At 30.6% G+C, this 18,592-nt stretch overlaps 6 protein-coding genes across 11 annotated transcripts; 2 read left to right on the top strand and 4 right to left on the bottom strand.

The window, feature by feature from the left end:
• Positions 1–32: 32 nt before the first annotated feature.
• Miox (Myo-inositol oxygenase) lies at positions 33–3,815 on the bottom strand. Its single transcript, XM_035079885.1, has 6 exons — positions 3,663–3,815; positions 1,805–2,000; positions 944–1,152; positions 685–821; positions 368–598; positions 33–270 (listed from the first exon to the last, which is right to left on the bottom strand). Exons 1-6 carry the CDS (start codon positions 3,678–3,680, stop codon positions 162–164), a joined length of 900 nt encoding a protein of 299 aa, XP_034935776.1. The 5' UTR covers positions 3,681–3,815; the 3' UTR covers positions 33–161.
• Positions 3,816–4,635: 820 nt separating this feature from the next.
• Positions 4,636–9,275, bottom strand: su(w[a]) (suppressor of white-apricot). 5 transcript variants are annotated; one of them, XM_035079883.1, is made up of 9 exons: positions 9,033–9,168; positions 8,693–8,954; positions 8,039–8,208; positions 7,757–7,956; positions 7,469–7,691; positions 7,317–7,399; positions 6,527–6,712; positions 5,094–6,367; positions 4,636–4,996 (listed from the first exon to the last, which is right to left on the bottom strand). In XM_035079883.1, the coding sequence occupies exons 2-9, from the start codon at positions 8,716–8,718 to the stop codon at positions 4,837–4,839; spliced, it is 2,322 nt and encodes a 773-aa protein (XP_034935774.1). In that variant the 5' UTR covers positions 8,719–8,954; positions 9,033–9,168; the 3' UTR covers positions 4,636–4,836. The 5 variants fall into 5 exon arrangements, with proteins under 5 accessions (XP_034935774.1, XP_034935775.1, XP_034935771.1 ...); XM_035079884.1 differs by having other exon boundaries at positions 8,693–8,936; positions 9,033–9,161; XM_035079880.1 differs by lacking the exon at positions 8,693–8,954 and having other exon boundaries at positions 9,033–9,275.
• A 288-nt stretch (positions 9,276–9,563) lies between these two features.
• On the bottom strand, positions 9,564–11,745 carry LOC118064896 (coiled-coil domain-containing protein 174). The gene has a single exon (XM_035079814.1). It carries the CDS (start codon positions 11,621–11,623, stop codon positions 9,677–9,679), a length of 1,947 nt encoding a protein of 648 aa, XP_034935705.1. The 5' UTR covers positions 11,624–11,745; the 3' UTR covers positions 9,564–9,676.
• A 162-nt stretch (positions 11,746–11,907) lies between these two features.
• On the top strand, positions 11,908–14,015 carry LOC118064898 (uncharacterized). The gene is made up of 3 exons (XM_035079816.1): positions 11,908–12,394; positions 12,493–12,669; positions 12,767–14,015. The coding sequence occupies exons 1-3, from the start codon at positions 12,212–12,214 to the stop codon at positions 13,787–13,789; spliced, it is 1,383 nt and encodes a 460-aa protein (XP_034935707.1). The 5' UTR covers positions 11,908–12,211; the 3' UTR covers positions 13,790–14,015.
• A 212-nt stretch (positions 14,016–14,227) lies between these two features.
• Positions 14,228–16,798, top strand: Noc3 (Nucleolar complex protein 3). Its single transcript, XM_035079879.1, has 4 exons — positions 14,228–15,033; positions 15,119–15,824; positions 15,899–16,063; positions 16,135–16,798. Exons 1-4 carry the CDS (start codon positions 14,412–14,414, stop codon positions 16,796–16,798), a joined length of 2,157 nt encoding a protein of 718 aa, XP_034935770.1. The 5' UTR covers positions 14,228–14,411.
• A 10-nt stretch (positions 16,799–16,808) lies between these two features.
• LOC118064926 (RNA-binding protein 48) lies at positions 16,809–18,592 on the bottom strand. Of its 2 annotated transcripts, none has more exons than XM_035079875.1 (5): positions 18,337–18,589; positions 17,849–18,039; positions 17,547–17,735; positions 17,019–17,486; positions 16,809–16,943 (listed from the first exon to the last, which is right to left on the bottom strand). In XM_035079875.1, the coding sequence occupies exons 1-5, from the start codon at positions 18,442–18,444 to the stop codon at positions 16,853–16,855; spliced, it is 1,047 nt and encodes a 348-aa protein (XP_034935766.1). In that variant the 5' UTR covers positions 18,445–18,589; the 3' UTR covers positions 16,809–16,852. The 2 variants fall into 2 exon arrangements, with proteins under 2 accessions (XP_034935766.1, XP_034935767.1); XM_035079876.1 differs by having other exon boundaries at positions 16,841–16,933; positions 18,337–18,592.

The raw sequence follows: 18,592 nt of genomic DNA, 5'->3' as shown, positions 1-18,592 counted from the left end.
ATTTTAGTTTTTTTTTTAACAAAACACATTTATTTATATTATCATTTATGTCAAGTTTGTACAATTTAATCATTTCCTATCTATGCTAAGATGATTTCTTATTTATATCTGTCAATATTATTGAAGAAAAATTAATATTATTTGATAATAAAGATGTTTTGTCACCATTCTAAAACCCCAGGTATATATTTAGCAATCAGCTTTTCATAATAAGGCCAAAGTTTTTCAATGTCTGGTATTGTTTCACTTTTGGTATATAAGTCATGTTTACTATAAATAAAATAATTATTGGAATTAAAAACATTAATAAAAAATTTAACATTATCTTGATTAGTTATATTAGCTTAAATGTAAAGTAAGTACTCACTTAAATTCTCTAACCCATTCTAACATCTCATGGTCTTGTTCGTTGCAAAGATGCATGTAATCTCCTGAAGAATGCCAAGGGTAAAATGAATGATAACGTATCATAGCTAAAGCTTCCTTGGGCAACGTTGTTTTATTGTGAACTAGCACGCGATATAAATATTCATCATGGCCCCAGGACATCATAAGATTATCTAGACCACATTTTGGCTTGTACATGCCAAACTTAGTGCTGTAAAATACATATATTTTATCGATTATATAATTTAATAATTAATGTTTACAAAGATTTAATATTAAAATGTAGAATTTACTCACTTGTACCGTTTATCTACGCTATCTGGATTGTTTTCAAAACTTGTATCTCGATAGACTATTGAATCTGCCCAGGCACATCCCACAGGAAACGTATCTCCAACTACAGCCCATTGGGGTTCACCATAAAAAGCCATTACCTACATCAATTTAAAATCTACTAATCATCGAATAAGAGCTTTCATAATATCTCTACAATGAATCCTTATCAATGACTAATTATAATCAAATACTTATTTATCTGTTACCATAATAAACATACCTTTCCTAAATCATGAATCAATCCTGTTAAATGGAACCAATCTTTATCTGGATGTTTTTCTCTAATTGATTCTGCTGTTTGGAAAGCATGAATAATGTTTGGTAAGGAAGTGTCGGGATCACTTTCATCTATCAGGTCATTTAACTTTAATAAAGCCTCCTTCACAGTCATTTTGAGTTTGTCAAATTTAAGCCAATTTTCCATCCGTGCTGAAGATAAGAGAGTTGATTCATTATCACATGATCTTATAATTTATCTTAATTTGTGAGACAGTCGATATTACTTATCGAAAATCAAAATTAATTTCTATTATCAATGATGATCAGAGTACACAATAACTTCAATCAGTGAAATCAATTAGTGAAGTCTCAGACAGAATAAATAAATCTATCTCCATGTTAATCTTTTGATAATTGATACCTAATATATTGATGTAAATCTGATGAAAATTTGCAGTACAAGGATCAACAGGTGATAATAAATATTGTTTTAAACAATAAATTATGGAAGTGAAAAAAATAATACAAAATTTCTGACGGAATAAAAAGTTATTATTGCAACAAAGCAATTTTACTACATTATCAATAAATTTTTTGTTTTACAGATTTTTATTGTATTTTGTTGCAAAAATGAATGAAAATAATACTTTGGAATCAAAATGAACATAATGAGAGAATTGACAATTTCACATTGGAGATCTGATGATTAAAATGACTTATAAGTAGTGATAATGATCCGAGTAATTCGATAATAATAATGATTGAAGTATCATTCTAATGAGTAAAGTGATGAAAGAGTATGTGTTAATGAATAAAATGTTTTTAGGTCTTGATAAAAGTGATCATTAGAAAAAAAACTAACAGCGAACAAAATCAACTGTTTGATTATTATGCATTTTGTGATATGTATTTCGAACTCTCTCTTTAATTGGGTCGTTGGGGTCTTCGTAGTAATTTCTGAATTGACTCTCCAATTTTCCCGCATATATTGTTTCCGGGCGGAGTTTCTCGGACGGATCTAGCAGCGTAACCAGTTTGCTGGTAGTTTGCCCATGGGGCTGAAACAATCATATCAGTCGTTATAAACATTTGTTAACTATATAATAATTGAAATAATAATTGCTCTTGATATTTTTTATTAGCAGAAATGTATCATTATCAACATTCTATTACTATCTATCGATAAATATATTAACACATAAAAATTAAACATTAAATAAAGTATTTTTTATGCACATTTTTTTGATTTGAAAGTAATGCGAGCATTAGACTCTTGGAAACAAAATTAGCTCAAAAATGCTCATTTTTTACTATTGATTAATTTTATAAAAAAAATTTATCATTTTTATCTTAAATGTCTAAAATTATTTTACAATAAAAATCACATTACGCAATTTATTCGATTTTTAAGTAACTATTTCACTAAATTTTTATTCTTTTTCAGAATCAAAAAATTTTACTAACAAATTTATTTTATCTGTTATTAGAAAATATTAATTCTTTTTGCTAGTGAGCATAAAAAAACAGTTATTATAAGACGAATTAATTTACATATTTATAATATTAATTCAACGTCATTTACTTTACATTATTCATAAATATTTTGTATCTTATTTTCTTATAGAAAAATAATTTAGTGAATACTGCGTTTATTTGCTAGTCACCAAATAGAAATCTATTAGCTTACCCGGCTGTTGAGCAGCACGATAGGTCATAATTGTAAACATCCTGATAGTTTCAAATAAAGATAAAAATGAACTAATCAAGTGATGAATTGGAATTTAATGGGGCAAGAGTGACAGAAATTGTCAGGGAACCTCTGGCCCCAATAAATAAATTTTCCTCGCCTCGAGAAGAATTTTCGAAGATCTGAATTTGGCTGATGACGAACGCAAAGACTATCAAGTCCTTGCGCCAAACTAATAGCAATGTTTTGCTTGAAAAGCCGGTCGAAACTGACTTGATGCGACTACGTGTGCTTACTTTAATATGTTCGCCCCGCCTAAACGTAGTTACAATTGCGCGATAAGTTAAGAACAAACCAGATAATGAAGACACAAAGACGCTCTTCCCCTTCTCTTTATGAATGTAATAACAATCGTTGTAATCACCATGTGGCCTATTATCATTTTTTACAATTAGATTAGTATACAGAAATAAGTGTAAATAACCGCACACGTGTAAAATATCTGACCACAAAGAGCGAGGTCAAGTCTTAAGGTGAATGATCTTCGGGAGATTTCATAGAAAGAATCTTTCGCTGAATTAAAAATTGTAAATACTATAACTCATAATTAAAATTATTAATGTTTGCAGGCTCAAGTGGATAATTCTGCTTTTCACTACTTTATTTATTGCTATAAGCAACTGCTTTAATTTGTGGAGACGTCTTAGAATCATTAAATCAGCTTTTTAGCTAAATCCATGTATACTTAAGTAGATAAATAAACATAAGTATTTTTAGTGATAACATTTTGTTATTGCAATAATGGTTCGCTTGGCTCCACAAAATATTTTACAATACAGTCTGTTATAAAAAATTTTAGTCAAATAAATTGATAATCTTCAATGATTTTTGAATAATAATTTTTTTCTCTGAACTATTATCTTGATTAAAAAAAGAATTAAGCTCTCGTACTTTAATTTCCGCAATCTGAAGTTGATTATAAGGTAGAAAATATTTTTTAAGTAAATAAATAAATGTATCACGTAATACTCACAGCTAATTTAGAAGCCATAATGCAGTGTCAACTTAATAATCTTACACTGTAAAGTGAAAAGCAATAACTGATATTCATTTCATAATCCGGATAACTTTATAAAGTAGTGAAATTCACCCTTGACCTAACACCAGTAGATCGAGATGAATACGTCAATCTCCAATGCTTATTATTTTATGTACTTAACAAAAAAATCACGGTAACAAAAATTCTTGAGTAACATGTGATTACAACTGGCAAAAAGGAAAATTTCCACTTGAATCGTAAATTTAAATGAAAGTCACTTATCTTATGTAATTGTTTATAAAATATCCAACTAAATTGGTTATCCAACAGAATACTTTATTAGCGCTTATCACTGTAAATAAAGGCTTTCAAATTTTATCTATTTATTGTCCTTTTAAAATGACGCAAAAGTTTTAATGGCCTTAGGAAAATGTAACTCTAATTGCAAAGCTGGTTCAGTAATAGACTCATAAATTATCATCATGACTAAAGGGTCATCCAAATGAACATCATTTGGTCTAACAATCCTTTTAAAATAATATCCTTTTATTATAGCAACAAATGAATAATAGTTGAGCTTAGATGCACTGTATATATTTTTTTCCTTTCAATGACATCAATGAAATAAGTACTTGCTATTATATTTATTGCGTCGTGATTGAATCTTTCCAATTTCTTCTATATGAACTATTTAATGTATTTAAATGCTCTTTTGATAATACATCTTACTACTGACAAAAGAAAAAAATTTCATGAATTAGGATTTATGATTAAGAGTATTATAAGATAAACTTGTGCACTGGCAGATCGTGGACTGCTTCATGATAATTGCAAATTTATTACTATTGGGTCCAGAAAATAGATAATGAAATTATTTCGAAGAGAGTTAATAAAAAATATGCAAAGTCAGTTTAAGTATGTCATTATAATTCTGGCATTGAAGATAAAAGTAAAACTTGTGTAAAAATCTATTCGTACATGATAGGAAAATTTATTGATAAACTCATCACTTATCTATTGCAATCTTTTAAAACATGGTAACAAACAACATACTTGGCATTATTTACGACTTCACATAGTATAAAATCATTCAGCACTTTTGAACAAATCATATTTACAAATACAATTCTTTGTATCAATATTATTATAAACATTATTTAAAATTCATTCACGACGAACTTGAGCCTGAATCATTAGAATCACTATGATTTCGTGAACGTCTCGAACTTTGATATTTTCTTGAAGGTGATCGAGATCTGTGTCGAGAAAATGATTTTTTGCTTTTTTTTATTTTTTGAGATCTCGATGAACTTGGACTATCATAACTACTGAAATAGATAAAAAATAAATCATTTAGAATGACAGACAAAAATTAATTTTAATATTAAGAAGTGAGATGTATGAATTTTATGATGTAATATTTACCTCTTATGAGAACTCTTCTTTTTTTTATGTTTTTTGTGAACTCTATGGCGATCAGAGTGACTATGGCTTCCACTTCGACTTCTAGACCTTGATGCTGATCGTGATCTTGACCCTGATTTTGGTCTTGATCGTTTCACTGCAATTTCTGCACCTTTTAATCTATTCATTAATGAATTGTTACCGGATCGTAAATCATCGATCTCGTTCAGAGATGGAGATGGAATAGAATGAACTTCATCACCATCATTATCTGTTTTCACATCAGCATTTTGCTTTACCAAAGACGGTGTTTGTATCTGACTTAAAAACATCACTGCTTTCTTCCTCCTTTCAAGTTGAAGTTGTCTTTCGCGCGAATTTGACGCAAGTTTATCTCTAGCGGCCGCGGCGAGTTTATCTTTAATTTTGTCTTCTAACAATTTACTTTTTAAATGATTTTGGCCATTTTCAAGAATATCGTCAGTGAGATCTACCAATTCTTTGTCATCTGTCTCCTTATTTGTATCTCTTGGGTTCGTGTCTGACTCTTCTTCATGGCTTTGTTTTATAAATCGATTCTCTTCAAGAATTACTTGAGGTGAATTTGGTTTAGAATTATTTTCTTTCTTTTCATCTTCAATTTCTTCATCACTTTCTTCAATGAGCAGTGGATTTCTTTTTTCTATTATATTTCCATCACCTTCCTTAGGTTTTTTAATAGAAAATGATACAGTTGTAATTTGCTTATCAGTTTTTTTCTTTGCTTGAATCATTTTAACTCTCTTTTGAACTTCTTCCATTCTTTGCTGTTTTTTTTGAAGTTCTTCTAGTTTTTTCTGTTTTTCTTCTTGTGGTTCTTGTCTTCTTAATAACTCTTCTTCAGTTAAAACTTTAGGATTCACAGCACCTTCATATATTGTTAATTTATGAGCATAATATCCATGGTATTGATGGGAAAGTTCAAGGAAATTAAATCTAGGATCACCTTTTGCTTTGACTATTGCTTCAAAGTCTCGACCATTTTTAGCAACATAACTTGCCATCTTGTCAATAATTATTTGTACATCAGCAGGAGGAACAATAAATGATGGTCTACTTAATGGTTTAGGTGGCGTTGGACCATAAGGTACAAGAGGTACTGGGGGTTCTTTAATAATTGGTGTTGGAGTATTATCGTTTGATCCTAGTACTCCAGGTACTAGTATTCTTGGCGGTGATTGAATTTGGCCATTTGTACCATAAATTACAGGACCGTGAGAATATTGTTGAGGTGCTGGAGGGTAAGGCATGTATCCCTATAATTATATAAATTGCATGTAATTAATATCAGCTTACAAACACCATATACATCATATCTTTATTCATTCTACATTTTGTCAACTTTTAAAATAAAATAATTATTGAATAATATCCTCTAAAGATGTTAATTTTTTTAATTAAAAGAAAAGTCTTACTTGTACTGGTGCTGATGTATAATATCCTGCAGGAGGCATCTGCTGCACCGGAACTTCTGGTGGTGGTGGTGGTGGTGGCGGAGGCGGAAGTCTTGAAGGTGGAGGCTTACCAGTAATTTTATTCACCAGCATCGAATATGCACAATCTGCTGATGGTTTGTAGTGTATACTCGGTATACTGGGTGCCTGTAGAACAATTTAAAAATTTATTAATACTCTGTCAAGTGAGGAATACATAATTTCACTATGTTTGACCAGTCAAGCGATATTCGCGATAGCGTTTCCTAAACATTGTATTAAATAGGTGAAATAAAAAAGTAATCATTACTTCGGTTCATATGATTAATTCGCAACATTACTCAAAAAATTTTTTCGCTACAAATATCGTCCGACAGGTCATTAATCGCGTTCAGCATAGTGCGGATTTAAATAACAAAAGGACGAATGGTGGATCCAATGCATACCAGAACCAGCCCTGGAAACAGAAATATTTCAGGAACACATTAGCAGAGCTAGTACAATGAATATTTCTAAATAATGATAAAAATAACTCGCGATTCGAAGGTTCATGTCATATGTCAGGGTTAAATACGTATTATAACTTTCAATAAACATCACGAATCTTCGATAAGTCGCGAGTTATTCGAATGCCAAAAAAGTCTCCAACTCTGCACTCACCAAACAGAATCGAATAACTCTATAGGCATTATTTACTTCGGAATTTCTATGATTAAAACTATATGTCATTAGAAGAGTTTAAAATATTCTAGGCAAAATTTAATCAACCTACCGCTTCAACTTTTGTCAATGACGATGCAAGACTAGGATGCAAATATGGTTCATCATTATCTTCATCAGATTCGTTCTCAGATTCTGTAATAATAAAAATTATTAAAACCGAAAAAATTATGGACATTATTTTATTGTTAAATAAAAACTTACGAGATTCTTCTTTTTCAGGTTGTTTCTCTGGATTATATTTTCCCGATTTGATTGCTTCAAGTACTAATCTATAATACGGTTGCAAAGGACCGTCGATGGAAAGGAATGAAAATTGTGGATTATTAGCTTGTTTTGTTTTGATTAATATTTCCATTTGACTTCCTTGGCGGCTTATAAAGAGAGCAGTCTTTGTTATAATGGCATTGAGCTTTTGTGTTTCAGGCTATAAATAAAAAAGAGCTGTTAATTAAGTTACAAATTCAAAAAAATCTACTATCTAATAATTACCAATATCATTCCTTCCGGGGCTTCTAACTCAGGAGGTAAAACAAATGCTTGATCTTCTTCTTCTTGAGATCCTTCTGAAGGTTTTGGACTTTGCGAATCCTCAGTACCAGCTGGTTGACTATCTTCATCATAATTATAAGCAACTTGTCCATAAGTATTATCACCTCCCAAAGCTTGTTGTAGTCTTTTCATTTCCTCTTCTACAAAAAATATTCATTGTCAATAGAATTTATTTATATTTCGTTTATTTTGGAAACAGAAAAAAAAACAATTTGGACTCACCATGATACATTAACTCTTCAGCATCGTTGTTGTAAAGTGAACGATATCTTTCCTCATCACACAGCTGCTCAACTTTGAGTTCATCCTCGGTAAGAATTGTACGTGCATCAAAGCCACCAGGAGGCGGCTCATGACTCCGCAAATCCGCCAGTGCCCCGCGTCCATCGTATCTATAGACACATAACAATTGTGTTAAAAGGATGAAACTAAAAGATTTATTCTATGGATCAAAAAATTCTGCTCTGCATCTGAAAATACAAAAATAATATGATAAAAGAGTCCTGTGTTTGATGTAAGCTGTAAAAGAGAAATAAAAGTCATATATTTTTTTACGGTCGGCCAGAGGGATTGATTTAAACAATAAATTATGTAGAATAATTAGCTAAAAATGGTCATAAAATTTTTCAATGGAAATTGTATGATATAAGCGCAGGTATGTGGGGTTTCGCCAGAACTTACACAATTTATCAAATAATATTGGAAACAAATAAATAAAATAAATAAATAGATAATAAAAAAAATGAATAGAACATAAAAACCATTCGCTCTGAGCCACACCGTGTTGGTGAATTGTGGTCAGTATACATACCGGGCCGAGCAGTCGTAATAAATACAACTCTCGGCTGTGGAGTCTCTCTACCCTGTGTCTCTCACCTTGCTGGAGGGACGCTCGGCGACATTTACGGCTTCTCAAAAGACCCTATTGTTCGCTGGTACGGGGCGCAAAAACGCGCTGCCGTCCTGCGCGAACGTCGTTGTACACCTGCAGAAATCTTAAACAGTCTCCAGATTTCTTATCCAGAACATAATCTCCCAGACATCATTTATTCTGAAGAATTTGTAGAGTCTTAATCTCTCGCTGTCATTCTCCATCTTCTTATCTTTGTGGAGTATATCTCTACGTGTTTAAAACGTACTGGTGCGTTAACGAGAAGAAAAATAATAGTAATTATATCCTAGACGGTATAATGGATTCTAGGTTACAAAAACGGACCTGTCTATCTTCAACGTGCTATCTCCCATCCATGGTATCAAATGCTTCCCATGATCAATCATTTTCGCCTTTTCATCGTCCCGAAATAATTTGCAGCTGTATCCAAACACCAACAGTTCCTGCGGTTCCTCTTCATTATTTTTTTTACGAAGAATTCCGGAATCAACGAGCCACCGTAAATTCTTTGACGCCATTTCTCACTGAACTGATCAAAAAATAATCAGTATGCGTCTCAGACTAACACTCCAGTTGGCAGCACTGATTAAATGCATACGACCCCCGCACCTCGATTGATAGTTATTTCTACGCATGCTCGTCTTGTTCAGCAATAACTATTTTCTCTTCGAGGATTGGCTCTCTTAGTTATTTCTGTCTAAAACTTCCGGCTGATAAAATTTAAAACAAATAAAAACATATATGAATTAGGAGTTAAATAAAATGAAGGGATTAAATGAACAACAAATAAATCATTTTTTCCTAATTTATTGCATTCAATATATTAATTTTATTAATTAGGTTAAATGAATAACAAAATTTTCATTCTATATTTACAGTCATCACAAGTACTTTAAAAATATGTTTAACTATAAGAGTGACTAATTCTAATTAGATTTTGATTATTGTAAAAATATTCTATATATTTGTTAGCTGTGGTGATTATTATCAAATTGTTGTCTTAAATATTTAAGTCCTGCTGCAATTCTATCAACATTTAGATTTGTCTCTTTATTGACATTTATAATCGTCTTGTTTACATTTATACAAGCATTACTATCACTCGGCAATGGAATTTGTGAAAGATCTTCACTATTATCGATTAACAATGTTGGTGGCATAGGTCCAATAATCTCTGAATCATCACTATCAGACTTGTCACATGATTTATCTTTGTGTTCTTCATTTTCATCCAGATTTAGGGAATTTTTCGTGTTGGAATTAATTAACAATGATTGATTTGATAATGTTTTACTGATAAAAGCATCGGGACAAGAAGGAGGAACATGATAAAAGTCATTATGTATAGGGATATAATTTGAATTTACTAAAGGTTGCATTGAAGGAATTATAGGTAAAGGAGGAATTGCACTAATAATAGAAGGAGGAGATATAGAAGTATCGAATAATGGTGGAGGTACAGGACAAACTGGTACAGAGGTTTCTAGAAGATTTTTTTGAATTTGAAGTGCATTATTCACTCTGATATTTTGATCTTTCATAGAGTTAAATTCGTCAACATTTTGTCCTGAACTTGATTGATCTGTTTCATTACTGACAGGATCATTTTGTTCGCGACTCATTATACCTGAAGACTCCCATAAGTCAGTAGGTTCTGGGCCACTGCCAGGGATTCTCAAAGGATCATTACTATTACTTTCTTTTACAAGAAGTTGATAATCTTTATTTTCTTGAACTTGCTTGAGAAATCCTGCACTTTTAAAATTATCATAAACAGGAGCAAATTCTCCATGTCGGTCTTTACGACGTTTTTCAATCCATTCCTCTTGTGATAATTCGTGCCATTTTGGTCTTTTGCCTAAAAGCTCACCAAATGCTTTGATTTTATCTTCAATAACTGCTAAGCTTTGTTCTTCTTTTTCAGGTTGCTCACTATTTTCATCTGATTCATCTGTTTTTGAAGGTAAAGTAACTGCATTCATATCTTGACTTAATTCCTTAGTAGGTTGTTCTGAATTTGTTTCAACAGTTTTTTCATCATCAGACTCTGCTGGAAGCCCTGCTCTTATTCTTTGTCGAATTCTTGCTGCTTTTAATCTGTTTTGTTCCATTTTTTGTTTCAAATCTTTAATTTTCTGAAGCTCTTTTTGCCTTTCTTCTGTTTCTTTTCGTAATTTTGCTAATTCTGCTTGTTGTTTTGCTCTTTCAGATTCATCTTGAGAAAAAGCAAAGTAACCCACACCATGACTTCGTGCTTCATCGAATAAAATATCTTGATAGTGAATATCTGTTTTATGTGATAGTCTTTCAGTCTGCTCTTCCCATTTTTTCCTCATCATAACAATTTCTGGCTCTTTTTCTGGCTCAATAAATATAGGTTTTTCAACTTGTTGATGTTCCTCTGGAGGATCTTTTGTTATTTCTTTCTTGACTAAATTATCTTTATCCATCATTCTAGGTAAATCTCTTCTCAAACATTTCCTTGTTCGTCCAAAGCAGTCTTGATATTCAACCCAATCTTCCTCTGGATCGGAATTTTCATCATCATAATCTTCTTCTTTATGAATATCGTCTTCGGATTCATCAGATTTGTTTTCAAAATCTACTAAATAATGATGATCACCATCACCATGGCTTTTTTTAAGTTTCTCATACAACTTAGATTTAGCTTGAAGCATGTACTTGGATTTTTTTAACATGTTTACATCTTCTATTTCTGTGACTTCAGGCACTTTATTTGTCTTCTCTTTAGAAACATTCTTTTTTTTATTTTTTAACTTGATTTTAGGTACTTGTAAAGTAGTAGAGTCTACTTTTGCTTTAGCATCTTGAACTTCCATTTGTTTTCGGAGCAATTCAGCTTTTAACCCCACGAGTGAAGAAAAGTTGACATTAATTTTTTTTGAATTATTCATCTTTATGTATTAATTTATTTATAAAATTCTGATAAAACAAAATTAAGTGTCATCACCTAATAACTTCTTTAGGTTATATTATTGTTTTTTAACATACAGAGATCTGTATCCAACGATTTCACAATTCATATTGTTTAGTACATAAATTGATTATGTGCAGCGCTACATTCGCTCGTATAACAGTATACTACAGTCAATCTACAGTATACTGTAAATATATGATTGGCTGTTCAACTGTACGTAACGACCAAAATCATTTTTCTAATTGGTTGAAATATTCAAATCAAATGCTTCATTTGACTTCGAGAAAGAGAGACTGAATGTTTATCTGGCAATTTGAGTAGATAGTTTCGTTGATTGAAATCAGTAAAAGTATTTTCACCATAAAACTTGCTAAACTTAAATAAATAATATTTTTATGTTAAAAAAAATGTGTTCAACTATTATATTAGCAAACAAGTGACAGTGAAATTAATAAACTTAAGACATCTCTCCTACTTCACATCTAGCATTTGAAGGTCCAAAACGACCGTTACAAAAGTCAACATTCAGTTTTCTAGTTGCATTAATACAAAACATTGAGGTATAATGGGAAATTATACAAGTAAATTGTTTTCACATCATCATGATGATAATAAAATGAAATTACCTACAACTATTAAATTAGGAGTAATGGAAAAAAATCAGCCATGCACTCCAATTATGACTAAAAAACCATTAACAGCTGATCCTAGATCAGCTACAGCTGAAATTGTCAGAACTCCAATCGAGGTAATACTTAAAAAAATTCTTGTATTATTATATCATAATATTCATTTTTTAATATTTATTTAAAAAAATATCTATAACATGAAATTACAACTCTTCAGGCTGTTGCAACCCCAACTGGTCCTAATCAACGAATAGCAAGTGCCATACCTAAATATCTTCGAACTAAACAATACCTTGAAACTGACATTGATAGTGTATTAACTACAATCAATCCAGAAACTGAACTTTTTGACCCCAGATCTCCGAATGTTGATCACCAAAGAACACCTATTTCAGTAAGTGTTTTTTAGATGAAATGTTAATAAAAATTTTTCATACATGCATTAATTTTTTTATGACTTCGTAAACGTTCGTTCATTTTACTTTTTTTAGATAAATCCTCCACAAAATTATTTAACTCCCATTGTGCACGTACAGCAAGCATTAAACATGGATACACCAGAAAATACAGCAAATGGTTTAGATCCAAGATCACCAGCTACTGATTTCGATAGAACACCGATAATGAAACCAAAATCTCCTAAACTTCCAAATTTATCGCAAGAGAATGGAGAAGAGAAAGGCAGAATATCAAAATCACAAATAGCTTATTGTGAAACTACTATTGATTTAATGCCAGAAATCCAAGTCCTTCCAGAAATTATTTCGCATAAATCATCGATGATAAGTAAACGATTATATTTGAGTGCAACCACTGATAATCAGCTGGATAACACTTCTGATAATAAATTTGGCTCAGATGAAAGTGATCCAGAAGATCAAGTAACAGTAATTCAAAATGTTAGATCTGTATCTAACATAGAACTGACGAATTCCCCTGCTAAAGAGAATAATCAAAAAGAAATGAATAGAAATATCGTTGAACCGACTAATATTTCAAAAAAATTATTTACGGAATCTGAAGAAAAAATTCGAGTCTGGAGAGATTCAATATCACCTGAAATATTAAGCGAACAAAAGACTGAAGGATTTGCGAAACGAGAAGAAATTATGATTGAGTTTGACGAGAATCAATTAGTTCACAAGTCTAATCAATTGAAGACTGAGGTCGTTTCATCAAAAGTTGATGAGAATCTGAGAAATAAAGCTTCAGGTGGAAAGAAAAAGAAATCTCATCAATCTAGAAAAGACAATAAAATCGTCTTCGAAGATGTGAAAGCATTTAACGGAGATGGAGCGACTGTAAGTGCCAATAAAAATCGTACACCTTTAGCAAATAGATCGAATAGTCATCATAAAGTAGAAAATCTTACAAAGTCACCTCAACATTTACTCAGAAATAAATGCCTTTCGACTCAATCACAACAACAAGAAAATACTCCACCACGGAGTAAACAATCATCAAAGAAAGCAAATTTTACACATTGGGATATGGATAAAACAGTTATCATTTAATTTTCATTTTGTTTCATAACAATTTACGTTTTCAATTGTAAAGCAACATTGAATTTTTTTTAATCAATTTTTTTTGTACCCTTATTCGAATAAGATGAAACGAATTTTCAATTTTTCCATGAAAAATTATCAATCATTGCAAGCGTTAAATGTTTTGATTTTAATTATAATTATCTTCTTATTTATAGTGGTGATAATTTTTTTTATTCACCAAACTTTTTAGTTAAGCAACGTAGTTATTTATTCATTAATTTGTTGTGTGTTTTTGTATATTTTTTAAAAGTTCATCTTCGAATAAATGATTAAATAAACATTTTGATTATTATTTTGCCATTATTTAAGTGCAATACTGAATTTACATAATTGTAAATACAATATTACACTTACACTTAAATGTATGTATACATGCCCTGTATGCCGACTGAAACGGAGCAACGATCTCCTAACCTAAAATGTCTGAGCGTCATCGACACATTGATAGGTAAACACGTGTAGGTTGCACGCTTTGAATTATCGAATATTATTATTTTTTTAATTTTCTTGAATAATAATAAGTGAAAATATTTTCTAAAAAATGGTATAAAGTTTCACGTTTTCTATTTAAAATAATTAAATAAAGACAATGAAACTAACAAACGGTCATCCAAAACAAACAGAAAAATTAAAGGTTAGGAAGAACAAAAGAAAATTAGAAAAGGAAAATTTTGAAGAAAAGTATGAAGAAGTTATTGAAAAAATGAATGATGAAGAAAATCCGAAAAGGATTCGGTTTCTTTTGCCAGTTAAAACCAAAGAAGGAGTTTTAAAAAAAAGAGTAGTTAAAGAAGAAATTACAGAAGATGCAGAAGAAAATGATGTGAATGGAGATCATAAAGGAAATGTCAGTGCAAATGATGAAGATAGTGATTTAGAACAAGCTAGTGGAGATAATGAGCTTATAGCAAATCTAGATTTACAAGTGAATGATGATGAAGAAGATGAGACAGTATCACCTGAAGAGCGAAAAGCACGAAGAGAAAAATTACTCAATGACAGAAAAATAAAAGTTGGGTTACTAGCTAGTAATTTGTTGGAAGATCCAGAAAATAGAATGAAAAACTTGAAAATTTTAATTGATATGATGGAAGAAAATACACCAACATTTATCGCATTAAAAAAAATCGTAATAATTTCATTGCTAGAAGTATTTAAGGACTTGTTGCCTTCTTATCGTATTCATCAAGCTAAACAAGAGGGAGTAAAATGTATTCTCATTTTCTATATAATTTATAATTAATTATACTATATGTTTTTTTTATTTATTTTAACTGTATATATTTTTTTTTTTAGATAAAAAAGAAACTCTTCATTTGCAGAATTATGAATCTATGCTTCTCAAATATTACAAAACTTATCTCCAGAAATTAGAAAAATTGGCAGGAACATTGAGGAAGAAAAAGGGAGATACTCGGGTTGTATCTGAATTGGAAATACAACTTGCAAGAATATCTATTTCTTGCATGTGTGACTTATTGACAATACATCCTTATTTTAATTTTTCACTTAACATTACTGATTTCCTAATTCCTTATTTAAACAATAAACGACCAGATATTCGTGAAAGAGTTGCTAAATGTTTCACCCAAATATTTAAAGAGGATAAGAAAGCAGAATTATCTTTGACGATTGTAAGAAAAATAAATCAACTTATAAAATTGAAGGGTAATTCTATGCATACAGAAGTGCTGTCAATACTCTTAGCTCTTAGAATAAAAAATGTTAATCTTGATAAAGAACGTGAAGAAGATCATAAACAGAAGACACTTATGAATCATAAGCAGAGGATTCTATCTTTAAGCAAACGAGAACGTAAGAGGAATAAAAAATTGGAGCAGGTTGAAAAAGAATTATTAGAAACCAAAGCAGAAGAAGATAAAGCAAAGTCTCATAAAATTTTAACAGAAATAACGACTATTGTTTTTACAATCTATTTTAGAATATTGAAACACGCTCCAACAAGTAAACTTCTGTCTGTCTGCTTAGAAGGATTAGCGAAGTACGATACTAATCATTTTTGGTTTCAGCAAAGATATAATCATGTAATATTTACATTTTGTACCTTTCTTACAGATTTGCACATTGTATCAATTTAGACTTTTATCAAGATTTAGTGAATGCTATTAACCATTTAATGGAAAATGGATATCTAGGACAACGAGAACAACTCCATTGTATTCAAACAATTTTCATGATACTTTCTGGTCAAGGTTCAGCATTAAATATTGATCCCCAGAGGTTAGTAGGTTACTTTTATTAAAAATATCGAATTGAATTTCATTAGTTATCAATTGTATTTACTTTTTCAGATTTTATTCTCATCTTTATCGAATTTTATTAGATATCGATCTCACGACTTCTCCTGAAAACTGTGAAATACTAATCAAGTGTTTAGTTCTATCTTTAATTAATCGAAGAAAGAGAGTTACCCAGAATCGTTTGATTGCTTTCATTAAAAGAATAATGATAATGAGCCTTCAATTACATCATCATGAAGCTCTAGGGTTTTTAGGCATCATAAGATCTTTATTTCAAAAATGTAAGTTTGTAGATATTCTACTAGATACTGATAGCAATGTCGGAGATGGATGTTATCAACCAGAACTGGAGGAGCCTGAGCATTCTAATGCAAGTTGTGCAGCATTATGGGAGTTGGCAGCTTTACAAAGACACTATCACAGTATTGTCCAAAAATTATCTAAGAATATTGCTGCTGGTGTTCCAGTTACTGGAGAAGGGAATCTTGCTCCAGAAATAGCTAAATTATCACCAGAAGAGCTTTATTCTGAATATAACCCTTCGGGTCTTGCCTTTAAACCTGCAGTTCCGGTTCCAAAAAAAGTAAAAATTAAATCTAATTTTAGTAAAAACTTTGTAAGTGGTGAATTTGAAGACTACATTCGAGAAACTGATAATACATTATTGTCAATAGCGAAAGATATAGATTTTTATAAGATTTGTAGAAAAAAATAAAAATTATTGGTATATAAAATATGATTATTTATTCCATTAAATTCATTATTATACTTATTTATTTTGTAGTGCTTCACGAATAGAATTTTTTACTGACGTAATACTTGCTTGAAGATCTGTACTAGGTTTCACCAACTGCGATACACTGAAAAAATTCATTCTCATTCTTTTTCAGATATAAGTAAAGATAAAATTTAATTCGAAGCCTATTATAACTTACCTGGCATCGTTGACAATGATACGTCTTTTAGTTTCATTCAATTTGGGCAACAATTTGATAGTTATTCCTTTATCTACTTTTTTAACAGCAGAGAATATTTTCATATTAGGAGCAGTGAACTGAATAAGTTTTTTTGTATCGACTAATTGAGGACGTAGTACTTTAACTTTCACATCATTATTGACAGTCTTCCCTTTATAATTTTTCATTCTTATCTTTTTTTCATTGATTCCACTATCATTAGAACCATCATTCTGTGAATTATGAGTAATCGAACTACCTGAGTTGCTGAACTGTCCTAACGACTCTTTTGCCGTAGGTAGGCTGGGTTCAGAAACTGGTCGTGGATCTATTTCTCTAGGAATTCCATCATAAATATCAGTTATAGTCCTTCCAGGATAATTCTTCGAAAGCCGTTCTTCGGTTAATGGTAATGCAGGATGACGTTTCTGTCTATGATATTGTTCTCTGTAATGGAATAATTACGTTTTACATTTCACATAATGACATTTTAACTTTATATCGTACTTAGGTTCAAATTTATCAGATGTCAAATTAATAGCTTCTTCTCTTTGTCTTTGTATTCTTATTGCGATTTCCCTACGTCTCTGAATCAATTTTTTTCTGGTTTCAGCTACTGATTCTAGTTCTGGAGCATAAAATACATGTAAAATTCCTCCATAAAAGTTCTTTGTATCCAGGAAGCGCTTTGCAATTCTAAATATAATACAAATAATAAATTAAATATAACAGATATGCATTAGAAAAAATAGAAAATTACGATAATAATTATCTAATTGATGCATAAATTTTTTGAAATCTCATTTTACCTAGCACTTTGTATTCTTTCATAACGTATATGGAATGTTTCTGTAAATTCTTCAGAAGGATAATCAGGAATTATGGTTAATTCTTTAATTATACCATAAGGAATACTGATTCGTCTTAAATCTTCAATCAAGTTTAATTTAGGAACACCAGTTACAATCAAGTGTTGAGATTCATTATTGATGGTATAAACCTGTTAAATAGAGCTAAAGTGTCAAGGAAACATGATAGATTTGGTAGAATCTTAAATAAATAATAAAGTTCAAATAAAAATTGACGTGGGATATTTCTAAATACTAGAATATAAACTCATTAATCATAAAAAGATAAGAGAGTATAACTAATAAAGTCTTGTAGCAATAATAGATAAAAGTGGTAGTGGCTAATCTCAATTAGCTAAAAACTAATAGTTTCAAAGGATATTAATTTTAATTATTTGTTGTCAAAATTAATATTGAAGTTAATTACAATTTTTAGGATACAATTCTACCTTAACCGCTGTTAATTTCTTTCCTTGTCTATAAGACGGTCTTGTACGACATAACTCTTGCTGTATGTGATGTTCAAGTTTTTCAACGCTGCTCAGTGAATTAGCCATTGTTAAATGAAATAGTTCTTTAGACTTTATGAATAATAAAAATATTATGACAATTGTTTATGTCAAAATAGTAATAGTCACAGTGCAATCACAATAATCAGACAGCATCAAAAGCGAACCAATCACGTGGTAAATTTCATTGAATAAA

This window comes from Chelonus insularis, unplaced genomic scaffold, assembly GCF_013357705.1.
Source record: "Chelonus insularis isolate UGA/USDA-ARS -01 unplaced genomic scaffold, ASM1335770v1 contig_25_pilon, whole genome shotgun sequence".
Taxonomy (NCBI): Eukaryota; Metazoa; Arthropoda; class Insecta; order Hymenoptera; family Braconidae; genus Chelonus; species Chelonus insularis.
The sequence above is the reverse complement of the archived record's forward strand: the minus strand, read 5'-3'. Positions and strand labels throughout refer to the sequence as shown.

What these genes read in the sequence shown, in the direction of transcription:
- LOC118064896 (XM_035079814.1), bottom strand. Translation starts at nt 11,623, where the DNA reads ATGAATAATTCAAAAAAAATTAATGTCAACTTTTCTTCACTCGTGGGG.
- Miox (XM_035079885.1), bottom strand. An exon ending in AACAGTTGATTTTGTTCGCT is followed by an intron (nt 1,153 to 1,804) that starts GTTAGTTTTTTT and finishes TCTTATCTTCAG; the next exon opens with CACGGATGGAAAATTGGCTT. An exon ending in TGATTCATGATTTAGGAAAG is followed by an intron (nt 822 to 943) that starts GTATGTTTATTA and finishes AAATTGATGTAG; the next exon opens with GTAATGGCTTTTTATGGTGA.
- Noc3 (XM_035079879.1), top strand. Translation starts at nt 14,412, where the DNA reads ATGAAACTAACAAACGGTCATCCAAAACAAACAGAAAAATTAAAGGTT. An exon ending in TGCTTAGAAGGATTAGCGAA is followed by an intron (nt 15,825 to 15,898) that starts GTACGATACTAA and finishes CCTTTCTTACAG; the next exon opens with ATTTGCACATTGTATCAATT. An exon ending in TTAAATATTGATCCCCAGAG is followed by an intron (nt 16,064 to 16,134) that starts GTTAGTAGGTTA and finishes TTACTTTTTCAG; the next exon opens with ATTTTATTCTCATCTTTATC.
- LOC118064926 (XM_035079875.1), bottom strand. Translation starts at nt 18,444, where the DNA reads ATGGCTAATTCACTGAGCAGCGTTGAAAAACTTGAACATCACATACAG. An exon ending in AGAAATTAACAGCGGTTAAG is followed by an intron (nt 18,040 to 18,336) that starts GTAGAATTGTAT and finishes TCTATTTAACAG; the next exon opens with GTTTATACCATCAATAATGA. An exon ending in GAAAGAATACAAAGTGCTAG is followed by an intron (nt 17,736 to 17,848) that starts GTAAAATGAGAT and finishes TATTATATTTAG; the next exon opens with AATTGCAAAGCGCTTCCTGG.
- LOC118064898 (XM_035079816.1), top strand. Translation starts at nt 12,212, where the DNA reads ATGGGAAATTATACAAGTAAATTGTTTTCACATCATCATGATGATAAT. An exon ending in TTGTCAGAACTCCAATCGAG is followed by an intron (nt 12,395 to 12,492) that starts GTAATACTTAAA and finishes ACAACTCTTCAG; the next exon opens with GCTGTTGCAACCCCAACTGG. An exon ending in ACCAAAGAACACCTATTTCA is followed by an intron (nt 12,670 to 12,766) that starts GTAAGTGTTTTT and finishes TACTTTTTTTAG; the next exon opens with ATAAATCCTCCACAAAATTA.